Raw genomic sequence first — 18921 nt, forward strand, 5'->3', positions numbered from 1 at the left:
TGAAACCCTGGGTATAGGACAGAGAGGGTGGAGGCTAGGACTAAGTGGTGACCTGAAGGCCAAACAGATCACTTGAGCGGCAGAGGCCTGACTGAGATGAACTAATCAAGTAGTGAGTTTGAGCTTACCTGAGCCCAAACCTCTACCTCCAAAATCCTCACTGTTCAACTCAGAACCCTCATGGACTTCCTGTTGGTGTGGGCAAGGGTCCTGCAACCTCTTCAGCCAACAACCAAACTGGGAACTTAGAGGCTGCAGACAATGTGACCTGTGTTGGTTTTGTTTTAGGACTCTGCTTAAAAGATGGCCTACTATGGAAAATGCATTGAGATTGTAATAGAACAACTTGACAAATTTAAGCCTGACAAGGACAATCCTGAGCAGTTCCTCGAGAGAGCATCTGCCTCCTTACAGCAGGTAGGATGGGGTAGCCACCGGGGTTCCTGGGAGACCACATCAGTGACATGTGTCTCCTGGCATTTCACTTTCCAGCAAACAGCATGAAATTCATTCCTTCCTGTGGGGAGAAGTATGAGGCAAGACACTCTATCAGAAGGCTGGTTGTCCTTCCAGAGGCACCCCTTTCTGTGAGAGGCAAATGCACATCCAGAATGCACATCAGACCTGGCCCTACCTAGAGCTACACAACTCCCATAGTGCATTATGAGAGGCAGCCCAGTCCCCACATAGGAAAAGCTGCAATGGTGTGGACAGCATCAATGAGGGAAGCAGGGGCTTGTCTATGGGCACAGCTCATGGTGGATTGTGCTTAGCTGATAAGGACTTTGGTAGAGTCTGGGCTCTTCTAAGTGCCTTGGGCCCTACTAAGTACTTCTGCCTAGTGCTTGTCTCCCTTCCCTGGGCCCCACTTGAGTCTTCAAGCATTGATAAAGCATTCCCGAGGCTAGGAAATTTTTACAGAATGTAGCTCTCAAGGTTCTGGATGCTGAGCCATCCAAGATAGAAGCAGCAGTGTATCCCACTGCAGAAGGTGAGAGAGGCAGACTGGCAGAGCATATCACTGGAACGTTCAACCTGAGCCTGTCACAATGGCAGCTACACTTTCAGGTGAATTTTGGATGGTTAAATCTCTAAAGCACACCCCTTCCCCCAAGTAGACTTGCCACCCTTTCTATTGGCAGCTTCAGACTCTGCCCAGATTGTCAACCTATACACCAGTGCTGCAACATTCTGATTGGCTCTCTTGGCACTACCTTCTCTGAGTCCACCCGCCCCAGGTTCTGGCTACTCCTTGTCAGTGTACTCAGGTGTCACCCAACCAGCTAATAAGTCTAGTTCCTCCAGACCTCTCTCCCTGGCCCTAGACTCTTGCACCCAGTGGTAAGCAGCACATATGTCTAAGTAGCACAGTCTAGAGGACATATGTCCTCTTGGTTCCAATGAGCACCCACAAACAGCTCATCTCAGCAGCCCAAGCCCAGTCATTAAGAACCGTGTCCCTTCCTGAGCCTGGTGAGGTGGGCACCCGCCTGCACACCCCACCCTAAGTGTATGGCAGCCCTGGTATAGCCCTCATCATATTCAAAAGCTCCCTCTCACCTCTCTATCAGAGTACTGACGCCCTTTCCTGACCTCCCCATAGATATGATGCAGAAGTTTTCCTCCCTGCAGAGCCTCTTAGCTCCACTGTGCCATCCAACTTCTCCATCCAACTTCTCACATCTACTCTAACCACACTGCCTTCCTGGTGCTTTCTCAACAGTCCATTTGTTCCTCCCACTATCCTTGCCACTCTCCCCCAGCCACTTGGAACACCCAGCATGCTCCCTAGGCTGCTAAGTCATGCAGGGACTTGGTAGAAGAAGGGCTCTTTCTTTCAAGCTAGGCAGAGAGAAGTCAGTGTCATTACTCTTTGACGACCATTACAGAAAACTGAGTTTTAGTTCTCATAATTAGTTTGAGGCATTTTTTCCCGTTAGCAACCAATAGATTAATGCTAAATGAGTCCTAGTTGTCACTTGGAAAATCACAAAGTCATGACCATCTGTGTACCTTCCCATGGTGGCTCTCTTCCCATGAGTGGCTCTCTGATGCCACTCAGCAAGTTGGCAGCAATGGATGGAGCTGACATACCCAGGAAGCCGATTTCCACCTCAGGCAAAGAAGCATCTCCTGCTTCAGATGTTGGTCCTTTCAAGTTCTGCCAAAGTCCTTTTGAAGCCAAGGAGGATTGGGGCCCTGGGTACTGACCTAGTTTGAACAACACACTTTCATCTTCAACTGTCAGAAATTTGCTGTAATATACTGACCATCAGGTCAAGGCTGGAGATGCCACCTGCCAGAAAATTATACAACCCCTAGACCGCTAGGCAGAGGCTAACAGAGGCTTCAGGGCATGGCCTGTGGTGGGCAAAATGCATACCCTAAGTGTAGCCCTGGGCTCTTCTGAATGTGGACATATCCTTATGTTCTGTCTGAGTAGATGAAACTAGGTTACAGCTGGCAGCTCACAGAGTATAGACCCAGCTGCAGTAGACTGGGTTCACCTAGGCCAACATGGCTGGGCCTTGGGGGTGGGGACAGTAGTAAAAGTATACACTAACCTGTGATGTCCCCTGGCCTGGGTACCAGGCAGCTCTGGAGGTCTAGCCTGTGGTTTCTGTCTCCACTTGTAACCAGTTACCAACCCTTTGGAGCAAGCATAAAGCCACTGACACATTGATCTGGGGCTGAGTTTTGTAGGTGGACTCAGGTGATGTCAGTCCCTGGGTACCACCTGGCTTTCTCTGTGCTCAGAAGCTCTTTGCCTGGCAAGAACAGGCTATGCTTAAGCACTCAGGGAATCCACATTGGGGTAGGAACAAAGGAGAGGGCAACATGGCCTCCACAGGCAAGCTAGGTAGCCAAGGAGTGAGGAAGAGTCTTACTTTGAGGAGCAGCAGATCCCTAGAAGCAGGATAGGGCTTCCTGGGCAGAGGGACCTACTAAGATGAGACCCCAAGAGCACAAGTTCCTTACTTATGACTGAGAGTGAGTAGACAGGAAGTCCAACAAGGCCTGTGTGCCTAGCCTTTAGACCTTGCTACTCAGCCTATATGGCTGGCCCATGGGGAAGCTGGTTGTGAGCAGAAAAAGGTCAGAGCAGAGCCCAGACTGCACAAGTGGGAATGAGCATAGAAAGATCCTGCAGGGCAGGACTAACAGGAAAAGCATAGGCAGTCAAATACCTCTAGGGTTAGCAACTAGAAGAAAAAGGGAGAAGTTAATGGGGCTTATACAAGACGTTAGGTGAGAGATGACTGGAGAAAGATGACTTAGTAGTTAAGAGCTCTGGCTGCTCTTCCAGAGGATCCAAATTCAATTCTCAACACCCACATGGCAGCTCAGAATTATCTATAACTTCAGTTCCAGGGGATCTGATGCCCTCTTATGGCCTCCTGAGGCACTGTATGCACCAACATGGTGTATAGACATTACAGACAAGCAAAACACACATACACATAAAATAAAAGTTAAAAAAAAAATAGCTGGGAGGTGGTGGCACACACCTTTAATCCCAGAATTTGGAAGGCAGAGGCAGGCTGATCTCTTTGAGTTTGAGGCCAACCTGGACTACAGAGTGAGTTCCAGGACAGCCAAGGCTATACAGAGAAACCCTGTCTTAAAAAAAAAATCAAAAAAGGGAGGAAAGAAAAAAAGAAGGAAGGGAAACAAGTTAAACAGAAAATGTTAGACAGCAAATATGTTCTACATTAATATTTATTAAAATGCCCAGTGTTTACCATGGCTCAAAACGGTGTTCAACAAGAGTCTGTCTTCAATGCCAGTCCCAGGACCGAAGCAGAGAGTAGTATTTGGTTCTCTGTAGGGACTTGCCAGGAGGCTTGGCTTACATCTAGTGAAAAATATGTACAAAGTGCATATAAGTGAGAATACATTGCACATATTAATACAAAAATTTTGCTATGGTGTAAAGGTGGTTTCCCCATCAAACCTCATGCTAAAGCTGAATTTTACAGGACTACAGTGTTTGAAGATGAAGTAGGGAGATGTGTTTCAGTCCCTGGGGGTAAAGCCCTCAAGAATGAATGTGTCTCCCCAAGTGAGTTCTTGTTATGGCCTTTGCAAGAGAGTAGGTTGTTACAAAGCAAGACTAGCTCTTGTGTTGTGTTTCTGTACACATACCTGGTGCCCTCCTCTTTTCTGCTATATATGGAGCAGCATGAAGCCCTTCCTGGAAGTCATGGAGGTGCTGGCACCATTCTCTTGGACTCCAAGAACTGTAAGGAATTTTGAAGAGGAGGTATGATGGTTAACCTTCATTATCAACCTGACTGGATTTGGAATCATCTAGGAAACATAGCTCAATGCCTCTAGATATCTGGACTGAAGGCACATAGAGACCAATGGCAGAGCCCTTGGTGTGAACATATGGTGGACTCTGAGTGAGGAGGTCAAGCAGACAGCCAGGTAGAGGGATCTGGAGTATAGGAAAAGATACAGGCTGGTGAGGGGAGATTTCAGGCCCAGCATATTCTCAGCCTGAAGCTGGACCCGGTCACCAGGGGTATTTGTGGATAATGGAGAAACAAGCCCAAGGTCTTTGTGTATGGAAAGGTTGAGAAGCCAAGAATTGCAGCAGAGTTGAGAAAGATGGTGGCCAGTAGAAATATTGTAGCCAGATGTATTCCAAAAAGAACCTGGGAAACAGGCTGGGACTCCACCCAGAGCCTTGTATTGAGAGTCTTGGGAAGGTTGAAGGAGTAGGGGCAGCCCAGTTCCTCCAGGGCTGTCCCTGAAGGGGACCTCTCCTGGCATTGCTGCCACCATCCATAGAACAGGCACATCTTAGTGGTTGTAGGTATCAGGGAGGAAGAGGCAAGGCATTTCCCTTTGCACATTATGTTTTTTCTGCTAACGTTTTATTAACAAGCTGGTTCAAGAGTGCCTTTTCAGGCTTCTGCTGCTGCTGCTGAGAAACAAGAACATGGAAACCAAGTCATGACTTGGGATGTGTCCTGGGTCCTCCAGGCTCTTCTATTACCCTATTATTCTTTTAACATAAAAATAATTGAGGCTGGGTGGTGGTGGCACACACCTTTAGTTCCATTACTTGGGAGGCAGAGGCCAACAGATCTTTGAGTTTGAGTCCAGCCTGGTTTACAGAGAGAGTTCCAGGACAAGCTCCAAAACTACACAGAGAAACTCTGTCTCTAAAAACCAAAACAAACAAACAGACAAAAACAAAGCTCAAAATAGGGCTGGCAGCATGGCTTGGTGCGTGAAGGTGCTTATAGTATCAGACCTGATGACTTGAGTTTGATACCTAGGACACACATGGTGGAAGAGGAGAACCATTTCCTAAGTTGTCTTTTGACTTCCACATGCATGCCATGCCATGTATGCCTATACACAGGTGTGAATATACGCATGCACACGCACACTAAATAATTTCTTACATGTAACTAAAAACTCAAAACATTGAGATACCAGTGTTTATTGGTAGAGGTGTGTGTGGTTTGGGTAGAGTGCATTTCTAAATATTCATCTGTAGTACTGAAAAAGAAAAAGGTAAAAGAGATACTTTTTCTTAAATGGATGCCATAGAAATTCAGAGGGGTTTTTTTGTTTTGTTTTTGTTTTTGAGACAGGGGCTTCTCTGGCTAGCCTGGAACTCATTCTGTAGATCAGGCTAACCTCAAACTTTGAGATTAATCTGCCTCTGCCTCTGCCTCTGCCTCTGCCTCTGCCTCTGCCTCTGCCTCTGCCTCTGCCTCTGCTCTGCCTCTGCCTCTGCCTCTGCCTCTGCCTCTGCCTGCCTCTGCCTCTGCCTCTGCCTCTGCCTCTGCCTCTGCCTCTGCCTCTGCCTCTGCCTTCCAAGTGCTGGGATTAAAAATGTGTGCCACCACTGGCTGGCTGCTATGAAGTTTGATGCAGCCTTTCTGGAGGGTACTTTGACAGAGGCAGGACCTCTTAAAAGGGGTGGCCAGCTGGGGGAAATGGTTACTAATTTTGAAGTTATTAGAGAAGTGCGGGTGCAGACGAGCAGAGAGGAAAGATAGATGCAGTAGATGGCCACCAAAGTGATACCTCTGGTTTCACTGTGGGCTGTGCTATTTTGTCATCCCCTTGTAAATCTTAGCATGTCATCACTTTAATGGCTGCATCATACTGGTCTACAGGATGGAGCAAAGATGCTTGGCCTGTTGGTCCCTGCTGTTGGACCCTTGTTTCTGTTTTCACAGCTACTCAAACCTCTTCCCCTGATGTGTGCACATGAACAGTTTCTGTGTGTTCTGGAAGACTTCCTTAAATTCCCAGAAGCACACTTACTCTGTTAAAGGGTCATGAAAATAAAACTCTTGAAACCTATTTTCCAAATTGCTTTCTGGAAAGCTCAGCAGCAAGTGTCCCACCAAGTTTCTCAGCACTGTGCTGGCACGAGCAGATATCATTTTCCTTCTCCATCAAAACTTAACTACTTTTCAGACCTTAGTTTGAAAACATTAATTACTCTTTTAAATAATTAATATATGCCACACAGAGGTCATATTATCATTTGGGTCTGAATTGTCCCCCAGAGGCTCCTGTGTTGAAGGTCTTGCTCCCAGTGCAGTGTTCAGAGGGGCAATTGGGAAGTGATTGGGTCCTGAGGGCTCTGACTTTGAGGAAGCAGGTCACTAAAGGGTGCCTTGGAAGGATATATCCTGTGCCCACCCCCCCACCCCGGCCTCCTCTGCTTCCTGCCACCATGGCTGATAACGATCTACCATATCTCTACTTTACTATGTGCCAGAAAGCAATGGAGCCAGCTACCTGTGGACTACAGCCTCTGAAACCATGAGCCAAATTAATCTTTTCCACCTGTAAAATATTTTTTTAGTTTGTTTGCTTTTATTTTATGTGCATTGGTGTTTCGCCTGCAGGTATGTCTGTGTGAAAGCATCAGATCTTGGAGTTACAGACAGTTGTGAGTTGCATGTGGGTGCTGGGATTTGAACCTAGATTCCCTGGAAGAGCAGTCAGTGCTGTTAACTGCTGAGCCATCTCTCCAGCCCCCTGCAAACCATTTTTGTCAGATTTTTTTTTAAGATAACAGTAATAGAACAGTGTCTTGACACTGGTCACAAAACCAAATTGTTTGAAAGGGTAAGTGAGAAAGGTCAGCCCTGCCTCACCCTGCCTGACCAGCTCCCTCCCCAGAGAAATTCAGTGTCAATATCTCTGTCTGTCTATCTATCTATCTATCTATCTATCTATCTATCTATCTATCATCTACCCATCATCTATCTCTATCAGTGTATCTCGCAATCTCTCTTTCTCTCTCTCCATGACCACCAGGACAGGGTCAACCTGAATATCCTAGGCTGACCTGGAACTCAGGTAAACCAGATGGCCTTGAACTCAGCCTGCCTCTACCCCAAGAGCCTGGATTAAAGGCATGTACCACCATGCCTGGCTAAGGGAACAGAATTCTTACTGCTACTTAGGAGCTCCCAACCTGCTTTTTATTCTGGGCAAGCTCTCATAGGTTTCTCTTTATCATGCAGCATTCTTTTGGATAATGTTTTATTTCTTCATTTAAAAGCCTTTATATGAATTCATTTTTAAGTTATTGTGGTAAGATGCACATGACATAAATTTTGACCATTTTAACTATTTTCAAGTGACACAAAGCACACTCACAGGACTGTGTAGCCATCACTTCCATCCATGTCCATAATCTTCTCGACTGAAACTCTATCCTCAGCTGCCTAGCTCCCCATATCCTCCCCTTTCACTTGCTTGCCATTCTTCTTTCTATCTCTGTGGATTCGCCTATCTTCATATAGGAGAATATTTGTACAATGCTTGTCCTTCTGTGTTTTTGTCTTTGCACCCGCTTTGTCCTCATTCACCCTGGGGGTCCTGCCTTCCCAATCACTGTGGTCATTGCCCAGTGCTCTAGGAGAACTGAACTTACTGGCCTCTATTCAGCCTTGTGGGAGTGTCAGTCCCTTACCTTTGTCCTTGATCTCCTGGTCCTTGAGAGCTCTCTCCTGGCATTCTTTTCCAGGTTCTGAGCACCCAGAAGCTTGCCTTTGTTTTGGAGGTTCTGTCTGGCTGCCTTGAATACCGGAAGTTACTGACCATCGTGGTGGATGCCTTCTATGTACGGGATGGTTATCTCTGCCTTTGGGCTGACTACAGCCTCTTTCAGGGTGGGTATTTCCACTATCCACATGCCTGTGGGTCTGCTGTCCACTCCATACAGGGACTAGAGAGGAAAGCTACCCACAGACCTTGACAGGTTGACTTGAAAGAGGCCAACCAGCAGGCAAGCTTTAGGACACAGAAGGTAGCTCCTTGGCCGGGTAGTGGTGGTGCACGCCTTTAATCCCAGCATTTGGGAGGCAGAGGCAGGCAGATCTCTGTGAGTTTGAGACCAGCCTGGTCTACAAGAGCTAGTCCAAAGCCCAAAGAAACCCTGTCTCCAAAAACAAAAACAAAACCAAAACAACAACAACAACAAAAGGTAGCTCCTCGTGCTTCTGCCTTAGCTCTTTCTCTCACTTGATTCTCAGGTGCCCATAAGTATACAGCCCAAGCTAGATATATTTTATTATTTCTATATTTTCTCATGGGGAAACTGAAACCTGTGTTTTGAGAGCAAACATGCAGCATCTGGACTCCCAGCCACTTATCTGGAAGAGAATTCCCTGAGGGCAGGTTGGGCCAAATGACATACCTTGTAGTCTGTTTGTAGCCCTAACCCTGACACCTGTGGAAAGAATAGGCATATGCTAGTCTGGATCATCCAGGAAAAGATTAAATATGAGAGCCACCTCTGGCCACTGTATGCATTCAGAGAACATGGTGATTGTTGTGGACAGTGGCTGGTGCTGCCTTAGGGTAGAGAGAGATCTAGCTGAGCTGACCCTCATTGTCTGGCTCAGAGGCAGAACCAGCAGCCTTATACCCAAAGGCTCAGAGTGACTCAGCTCACAAAATCAACAAAACTCAAGATGATATAACCTTTGCCCAGATAAATCCTGGGATTTCTGAGAATTGACCAAAGGCAGTGTAATATGTGTGGAAGCTAAAAGCCCCAGTGGCTAGCTCTGCAGTCACTGATCATGGAGTGGTAGTTGCCATATGGACCTGTCCTTATGTGCCCTGACAGAATAAGGTGCCTGCAAGACTCTCAGCAGCTGCAGAATTCTCCCAAGGTCACACACAGAGCCCTTCTGCAGGGCAGCTGGGCACTCCTCATACCATGCTCTCTCCTCAGTGATCTGCTACCTGGCCATGTTCCAAATGGATGAGCTTGGCTTCCAGCTCTTCTGCAGCATCATCAAGTCCCAGCCTGTGGGTAAGACTTGCAAGGTAAGCCCACCTGCCCTCAACAAAAGTCCATGGCTGAGGCTACCAACCAGGAGGGACAAGAACTGGGGACATATGCACATCTGTCAGATCAGCCCTACCTTTCATCCTCTAGCTAGAGAAACTGGCAAGTCTCTCTTTTCTCTACTTAATACCATCTGACACCCCCGAATAGGATGATGTTCTACATCTCAGGAAAATCTGACTGTATGGCCTTCCTACCTGCACATACCCCATGATGGATAAGCAGTTAGAATTATCTTAAGCAAGGGCTTCATTTTTATGATAAAGAAGTAAAAATCGATGGCATCTTCTGAGTGATGCTCTGGGACTGCTCTGGCCAATTCTAGACTCAGCATGACCTGTACTTGGCTCAGGCTTTGCTGCCTTGTGCTGGAATCCATAATGATTATTGAGCAAACATCCACCTTGCCTCCTACACTGGGTCCCACAGTGCTGACTCAACAGATGCTTGGGGTGCAGATCACATACTACTCTCAGGATATGCATGGTGACCCCAGACCAGTACCTGATCACTGACCAACCTAGGGAGCTCTGTAGACTCCTGACAACAGCCCATAAAACCCACATGGGAGGCAGGCCTTGTGGCCTTTAATCCCAACAGCTTGGAAGGCTGAGATAGGGGAGCTAGCATGAGTCTCTGTCTCAGGATTAAAGAGAGAGAGGGGAGAGAGAGAAAGAAAGGGCTGAGGCTAAAGCTCAGCTTAGACTATTTCCTTAGCCTATGTGGTGTTCAAAAAAAAAAAAAAGAAAGAAAGAAAAGAAAAATCTAGGGACCAAAGATTCAGAGATCAAATGGTGACCTTCACAAGGCCTTCCTTTGTCCACTCCATACTCCATGCCCCATTGGGTGATTCTAGTTCCTGCCAGGAAAAGATGGAGATCCAGCTGTTGGCAACAGGGTGGCCTGTCTTAGCTGCTGCTGCTGCTATGGTCAGGAGTGACATGGCTATAAAGCATCACAGGCCCAGGTTGCCTGGAAGGCAGTTTTAGTCTGTGGCCTCTATAGGGAATGCTGCCAATTGCTCTGAGACTGCAGGTAGAAGAGCTAGAAGCTCTAGCACCCAGGGACCCCCACATTTGTGTTCTATGAACCTTCCAGATGGTCAAAGGCTACTTTTTCTTTTTTATAAAGAATCTCACTATGTAGGCTGGCTGGTCTGGAACTCAATATATAGGCCAGGCTGACTGGCCTCAAGTTCACAGAGATCCTCCTGTCTCTGCCTTCCAATTACTGCCTTTGAAGATATATGCCACAATGCCAGCCAATGATCTACTTTTATTATTTTTAATTGTTTGTACGTGTCACTGTGTAGATATGTGCACATGTCAGTGCCCTCAGAGTCCAGAAGAGAGCATTGGCGCCCCTGGAATTGGAGTTACAGGCAGTTGTAAGCCACCTGACTTGGGTGCTGGGAACTGAACTCTGGTCTTTGGCTCTTAACTAGTGAACCATCTCTCTAGGCCTCCCCCCAAATCACAGGGAGCCCCACTCACCATTCTAGCAGGGTCTCTAATAGCACTGTCCCACCACATCCCAGTAAGAATGGTGGCCTTGACCCTGATGAGATGCTGATGCAAGGGTGTTGGGGGGGGCAATGGGGAAATTTAAAACGTGATAGGATCTTCCCAAATGGGATTGGACCCACACAAAGGAGGTGAGGACCCCAGAGGCCAGCCACAGAGGCCAGCTTCCCCTTCAAGTGCCAAGACTGACAGCTGAGAGATTAGGAAGCAGGTGATAGGATAAGACACTGGCCATGGTCAAGGGCTCAGAGAGAAGGTGACAGGCCACGGAGGTAAGTGAGGAAAGTGGACAGGCTGCCAAGTGGGGAACTGTGGAAAGCTCTGGAACTTTGGTTCTCAACCTTCCTAATGCTATGACCCTTTATTTTCGTTGCTACTTCGTAACTGTAATTTTGCTACTATAATGAATTGTAATGTACATATCTGATATGCAGGATGGTCTTAAGAGACCCCTGTGAAAAGGTCATTTGACCCCACTCCCAAAGGGGTCATGACCCACAAGTTGAAAAATGCTGCTCTAGAAGGAGGCCTTGGTGGCCTCTGTTTGAAATAGGGTTGCAGGTCACAAGGAAGCCAGAGGCTGGTGAGGATGAAGCTGATGAGGACAATAGTCACACTGGGAGGCAACAGTGACCAGAGGCCATGAATGGTCATAGCTTTGTTCACCATTGTCCTCTTAGCTGTCCATGTGCTTCCAGGGTTACCTCCCAAATACATTTCCTGCTTCCAAGTAGCAGCTGTGTGTCTTGTGTCACTACAGAGCTCTCCTGGGCTCTGACATGTGTCCCTGTATCCTGCAAACAGAATAATGGTGTAAATGTAGACCCAGGGCCATTAGCTGTCCTTCTGATTGGTTTTACCTCAGTCCCAGGCCTGAGATCAGACACCCACTGTGAATGATTGAGTGACAGCCCACCTGCCAACGTCTGAGGGCTTTCCCAGCCCTCCCACTTCTGTTACAGGTCACAGAAGATGGTATTATCATATTCCCAGAATTACAGATCCCCCTGAAATGGGGTAGGGTGGGTGGCAGGGGCAGCCCTCCGTATGTCCCTACAGCATCTTACCCAGGAGTGGACACCGGGCCTTCCAGGCCTAGAAGCTGGATGAATGCCCATCTGCAGTAGGTGTAACAACTGAATGTCACAGCCTGCTCCAGCCCTCATGAGGGTTGCTGGAGCAGCAGTGGGTGGCGTTTGAGCCACAGATGAGCTGCTTAGGGGCTTTCTACCTCAGTTTCTCAGGTTCTTCTTTAACCCCTTGAACCTGTGCTCATGGATCAAGGACGAGTGGAGCCTCATCTATGAAACAGCCCATGTGAAGGAGAATTGGATTGACCCTCTGATGAGGTGGGTCAGCTGTGGCAGGGCATTGGGTCCCTGAAAATTGTCTTGTGCCCACTCTTGGTGACTCAGAGGGTGGGTGGCCTCCTTATTCCCTTCCTGCTGATAGAAACCCTGTGCGAGGCCATGTTATGCTCGAGGTTAGGGTGAGAGGTTAGAGATATAATGAATCTACCTATCACAGCCTGTGGCAGGGATAGCAAGATGCGTATGGATCTCCTGGATTCCTCTCCTCTGAGAGGGCTGGGGGAGCATCGTGTCTTCCTGGGGACAGGCAGATAGGCTGGATCCAAGTAGACAGCTTATGAGCTAGCTGTGTGTAGGGGGCTTTGGCCCCATAGTGTGGTTTCTCAGAGCTACTTCTTTGCCAAGGAGAGCTTTCCTGTCCCAGCTGATCCCCACTGTTGGCAATTAGGACAAACTCCAAAGATGAGGGGACAGCCGTATGCTATTTCCACACTTAACACAGTCCTCTCTGGGACCAGCCTCAGCACAAGCCTACAACTGCTTACCCTGAAGCTGGAAGCCCAGTCCAGGCATGGGCTTATGAGAGCCCCTTGCTGTTAGCCCTCATGGTGGCCTCACTCCCTCTGAGTAGTCCTGGTTCTAGGGATGAGGGAGAAACTATTTCAAGCCATGCATCTACCCTTGCTGAGTCCCACAGGAGAAAACACTGAACAGGCTGGTGATGATGGCCTAGATTCACTCATGGTGTGGAGAAAGGAAGAGTCCTAGACCTCTGGGACACCTACCAAGACCCTTCTGAAACCCCTGCTCCACAGGACCTTGAGGCTGAGTGCAAGGACAGTTGGATGTCCCTTAGGGGCATGTGGCCCTCACCCCACCCAACACCCACAGTTCCCTCCACCTGTTATCAACAGTGTTGCTCCAGAATATTCCTTTTCTGTTGCCAGCTTCTTTTTCCCTACTCCCAGCTACCTCCATCAGTACCATATGCATAGTCCCTATTAGCTTCATACCCCATTTCCTGCTCATCTTTAGAGAGCTCCACATCCCTGCAGTGGGGGTGTTTCAATATCCCAGCTCCCCTATCCCGTGGGCCTCAATTTCCTCATCTGTGCAAAGGGAAACTTAATACATGTACTGAAAGGTATGGCTGAACTGCACCCATAAGTTAATAAAGAAAAGTCACCTGTTCACCATCACCTCGCCCTGAAGGACAATCAAGCACTTGGGGTTCTTCAAGCACTTAGGCCAGCTTCTTGGTGACCTGTTTAGGATGTGACTCTAGGGCATTCTCCACTTTTGCCTTCAAGATGGCAACCAGAGGTCCAGGAGCTAATCAACCAACTGGAGGGAGTGCCAATGGATCAAATGCCTCTCTTGAAGACCAAGGCCAAGGTCACGGAGCCCAAGGAATTCAAACTGACCATTCCAAGGCCCCGTGCCATTACAATGCCTGAGCCTGTACCCACTGTGGCCAAGACAAAACATGTGAGTTGGGCATTTGTGATGGGTACATATCTGTACCACCAGGATGTTCAGGCTGGGGATACAGACTGTGGGCGTCATTGGGCAGCTGGGCTCCTGCAGAACCAAGGGTGTACTGGACCATCCAGGAGCATTCAGTAACCCACAATGCACCCACACACCCCTATAGAGAGCAAAGTTAGCCGACCCAGAGCCTGGCACGATCTGAATCCAATTAGGAGGTGCTAAGTGATACTATCTGGCCATGGGTTTAGACCTGTCTGGATTATGCTTGGAGTTCATCATTAGCCATAGCACCCACCATCCCTGTTAGATAGCATCCTTGAAAGTCATGGTGTGGATACTTTTCAGACTTGGTTAGGAGTGTCTGCCTGAGCCCCAGAAATGCTTGGGCCCTACTTAGGGAAGCTCATATCTGTCTCCTCTGCTGAGAGCCTCTCTATCTCCTGTATGTTTCTGATTTTTTTTTTCTTTTTGGTTTTTCGAAACAGGGTTTCTCTGTGGCTTTGGAGGCTGTCCTGGAACTAGCTCTTGTAGATCAGGCTGGTTTCGAACTCACAGAAATCCTCCTGCCTCTGCCTCCCAAATGCTGGGATTAAAGGCGTGTGCCACCACCACCAGGTGTGTTTCTGATTTTATCAGTCGGAATTCTCTGAACTGCAAGTAACAAAAAACTGTACCTCAACTGGCTTAGACAACTGACCACTACTATTAAAGTATACATAGGCTTCAGATACAGCTTGATCAGGGTTCCAAGACTGCCTCTACAATAGTCTCCTCTATAAGTGAGTTTCATCTTTACACTAACTTAATGTGAATCCATGTCTTGTGTCTACATTGTACATTGTCTAGGACAGGAAAGAATATAGAGGGACAGGAGCTATTCAGAAAGGTCTGATTGGTCCAGCCCAGGCCTCATGCCTGCTTGAACCGGTTGCTGACTTTCTGAGTGCCAAGTCCTGACAAGGCTGTGGATCCCAACAAGCACTGACAGTGGATTCAGCCTCCTAGGTCGGTCTGGTCCTCATAGAATGAAGGACTGTAGAGGAGTGAGAGGAGATGGCACTGGAGGTCCCGCATCTCACCCTACTTCATCCATTTTTCAAGTATCACTGAAAAATCTCTCATTCCAGAAGCTTTTCATGAGGCCTCAGTTCCCCTGGGTCCCCCACCCAGTTTTCTTCTTTTTGACCCATCTTTTCTCCATAGAATTGATTATTGTTTACAATTTGCTGATATGCTCATTGCCTGGCTTTTTATCCATTTTATTCATGCCATATTTCCAACACAGGTGGTGGAGCCATGGCTTAGAGAAGACATCCAATAATTCTTGTAGGATGGATGAGTAGATGGATAGGGGATAGATGAATAAATGGCTATATGGGTAGTGGATAGACGATGAGTAATCAGATGGATTGACGAGTAGATAGGCTACTGGGTCTTTGTTGCTAAGCAACTCCACAGTTTCCCCATCTGCAGGATCTCTTTTGTTTCTGGTGCCAACTCCTCAAGAATTAATCCTACTGGTCACCTCTCTTTATGTTTGTTCTGCTTGTCCGAGGGACAGTTCTGCTTGTCCCCTCACTATGACATAGTGGACCTTCCCTGAGCTCACTTCTGTATTCACAGAAGAGAAGCCTGTGGCTAACACCCTCCATGCTCTGAGCCATGGCCAGGACTCTCTTTCACCTCCTGGGCTGATGATGAGCTATGGGTGCTTGAGGCATAAGCAGTGAGCCAAAAACACACACTAGCCCCAGGCAGTGTCCTTCCATCCCCAAGTTAGACAGCAGATGAGAGGTTGCAATGCAATGGGGCAGGGGTGAGGACGGGGTGGGGATATAATCTTCCCAGTATGGACTCAGAGCATGGAGCATTTGGACAGAAGTGAGCTCAGGAAAGGTCTACTATGTCATAGTGAGGGGACAAGCAGAACCGTCCCACAGCCAAGCAGGGCAAACAAAGTGTGAGGTGATACACACTCAGATGGGCTGGAACCAACTCAGCTGTCAGGAAGAAAGAAACCAAGGAAACAGACACTTGGTAAAACTTTTTGAAGTAGGTGGACAAGACTGGAGATGGCTCTGAGTGTGAAGGACACAGCCACAGAGGAGGCCTTGGTGAAAAGAGGGTCCTCAGTGAGGGTCCTCAAGGCTGGGGGCAGGGCAGCTGGAGGAATATGAGAGCTTTAGATTTAGATGAGTTGGGTTGGCCATGTCTTTGAAACATGCGGAGGATTAGAGAGACAGGTTCAGGAATCTCAGCTCAAGGGTGACCAGGCTGGCCCATTACCTGCCCCCGATGGACAATGTCCCCCTCTAGGGACATTGAGAGTCTCCTATGACTGAACTCAGAGGACAGACCAAAGTCTTATCTTAAGGTCCCTTCACAGGCAGCTTACTTTTAAAAAAAATCTATAACACTCTCTGACCCTTCTGCCAGCCTCTCCTGTCCTAAGAGCTGGCTGCCTCCCCTTGCACACCCTGGCTTTTTATCCAGAACAATGGCATGCCCTCAGTGTCCTGGCCTTACAGCTCCCTGTGTCTACCCAAATCCCATACTTGACTCTAAACCCCATGCCTGCTGCTGGTCTTACCTTCTACGCTATGGGTCACTAACCACTGACTTGTCCCTCTGACATTCCACCAGGTCCCTCAGAGCACCTACCAGGAGCCCAGGGAGCAGCAGCTTCTGCAAATGATCAAGAGATACAACCGCCGGAAGGCTGAGGTGGCCATGTGGGACCCCTGTCTACCTAGAGACCTCATTGGTCTGTTAAGAGCAGAGGAAGGGGAGAAGGTTGGGGACCTTAGGCATACTGCATGCATTCTAACTCTGCCCCCACACACACACACAATGGCCTGAGGACCCTGCGCTGTAGCTGGTGGGGGAATAACAGCATGATATCATGGCAGGAGCTGCTGCTAAGAGCAAACATGGAAGAGCTACGGTGTGCTATGCCCCGATTGCGCAGGGATCCACAAGCACAGGTAATGCCCAGCCCCTGAGGCAAGCCCAATCTTCTTGGTAGCATTTTTCTTATGCCATAAAATTTTTCCTTCTGGGGCTGAGGATGTAGCTCAGCAGCAAGCTCCTTTACCCACTGATCCATCTCCCCAAATCCATATGGAAAGACTGGGTGTGGTGATGCCCGCCTTTAATCCCAGCACTCAGGAGGCAGAGGCAGGTGGATCTCTGTGAGTTCCAGGACAGCAGAGCTGTTACATAGAGAAACGCTGTCTCAAAAAACCAATTAATTAATTAAAAACTAGAGTGACTAGGTACCAATACAAAGAAGTTCTACTTCCAGAGAAACTTCCAGGAGTGGGGACATCTGGGGCAGCTGATCCTCACAGGATCTAAGAACTTCGTAGTCCCAGGGCTATGTATTCCAGTCAGCAGCATGTTGGGGTTGTGATGACTGCCTTTATGGACTATTCCTTCATACTGGCACTTAAGGTCTCCCCAGCTTTTACTCTACAGCAAGAGGCATGGGGCAGACATTCAGCCCAAGAAAAGGGAATAGGGCAGTGATAAGTCAGCCCTGGGGGATAGCAGAGGAAAAGGATACTGAATCCTGAGGAAGCCAACAATCCTATTTGTCAACTACTGTCCCTAGGCCTAGCAGACCCTTTTCCTTCCTTGTTGCTACTCAGGAGGTTGAGCACCCCAGCAAGGCTTAGAGTACAGTGGAAGACAGAATGCCAGGGTAGGCACATTTGATGGGTAGCCAGAGTGAGGACAGAGGGGAGTAGGTGACTTTCCAAGGATGCTGAGCAGGCACAGATGCCAGACTACCTCTGCCTGATTTACAGGACATCAAGCAGCAGCAGCAGCAGCAGCAGCAGCAGCAGCAACAGCAGCAGCAGGAGCAGCAGCAATCTCCACCCCGAATACAAAGAACTCCAAGTCTGACCTTCTACAAGGTGAGGGCCTCTTGGCCTATCAGGCCTCTTTGGATTTCCCACCTGCCTGACCTAAGTAAGGTCTGAGAGTGGGAGCAGGAGGAGCCAAGGGCCCCACAGAGAGCTTCACTCTTGAAGCAGAGAGAAGTACCTAGGCGGGGGATGAATTGGAAGGCTTGATAGTTGATAGCAGGACACTTGCTTTTGAAACACCTACCATTTATTCTTCCCCTCTGCCACAGCCTAACAACCTCCCGGTCAAGCTGAACACAGCCACCATCCTTCGAGAAGGGGCCTTATACCAGCGGCAAGTGGAGAAGGAGCTGCAGAGGTGAGAGGCAGATGACATCTAATTCTGTCCCTTCCTCCTTCAAGGGTATTTTCCCTCAAGAAAAAAAAAAAAAAAAAAAAAAAAAAAAAAAAAAAAAAAAAAAAAAAAAAAAAACATACAGTAAGAGCCTGTCATCGGGTGGCTCAGCAGAGAGGAGCGGGAGGCTCTGAATTCACTGAGGAAAATGCAGGTGAGGCCAGAGCAGGGTGTAGTGGTCCACATACTAAATCTTAGCTCTTGGATGGATGATGCAGGAGGAGGGAGAGTTCTAGGCCAGCTTGGGCTACAGAAAGATGTTATCTCAAAATAAGCAAGCAACCCCCACTTTAGTTTTTCCTAAGTTCTCAGCAACGCATTTCACTCCACAAGTCAGCAAAGCTTACAGTGGACAGCAGCTTAGCACCCTCTGGAGACAGCACCAGCCCTCTTGGGTTTGGGGCTGCATCCCCAAAACCTCTCCCTGGAGGTGCTAATTGCAGTTCCTAGCTACTTTCCCTGTGCCTCTGGGATATAAGTTGGGTTTCAAGTCTCCTCCTGGGGTTTGATTAGTTTTCTAGAACAGCTCACAGAAACTCAGGGGCACACTTACATACATCTACTACTTCGTTGTAAAAAGATATTATGAATGCTACTGATGGAGAGATGCATAGAGCTCACAGGAGAGCCAGCAGGTGTCTTCCTACTCTACCAAGGTGCACACCCTCTAAGACTCCCTGCTGAACTGTCCAAAAGCTCACATGAATCTCGGCATTTGCATTTTGTTGAGACCTCAGAGGTAGGTGTGGTTGACTACAATGCTGGCCAAGAGGAATCAGCTTAACTGTCATTGTTCTGTCCCCCAGATCCCAGCACTCGGATATCGGTTTTGTCTTGGACTTTCTGGTGACCTGCCCAAAACAAAGCTACCTAGGGGTGGCCAGCTAGCGGTCAAACAGGCAGCCAAAGACCAAGTCCAGACATGACAGCTTCATAGTCCACACCCCATCTTTGAACATGCATCCCTCACAGGGAAATGACA

The 18921-nt window shown here is 48.2% G+C and overlaps 1 protein-coding gene across 1 annotated transcript in view; it reads left to right on the plus strand.

The window, feature by feature from the left end:
* Window positions 1–303: 303 nt before the first annotated feature.
* The window catches only part of Cfap99 (cilia and flagella associated protein 99), a 36034-nt gene continuing 17416 nt past the window's right edge, over window positions 304–18921 (plus strand). The window contains exons 1-9 of the mRNA XM_035453499.1: window positions 304–417; window positions 8018–8162; window positions 9233–9327; window positions 12109–12221; window positions 13493–13670; window positions 16317–16397; window positions 16583–16657; window positions 17522–17593; window positions 17815–17903. Coding sequence (XP_035309390.1) covers window positions 304–417; window positions 8018–8162; window positions 9233–9327; window positions 12109–12221; window positions 13493–13670; window positions 16317–16397; window positions 16583–16657; window positions 17522–17593; window positions 17815–17903 — 962 coding nt within the window. The remainder of the gene's footprint in view (window positions 418–8017; window positions 8163–9232; window positions 9328–12108; window positions 12222–13492; window positions 13671–16316; window positions 16398–16582; window positions 16658–17521; window positions 17594–17814; window positions 17904–18921) is intronic.

The sequence above is a fragment of the Cricetulus griseus genome (assembly GCF_003668045.3).
Source record: "Cricetulus griseus strain 17A/GY chromosome 1 unlocalized genomic scaffold, alternate assembly CriGri-PICRH-1.0 chr1_1, whole genome shotgun sequence".
Lineage (NCBI taxonomy): Eukaryota > Metazoa > Chordata > Mammalia > Rodentia > Cricetidae > Cricetulus > Cricetulus griseus.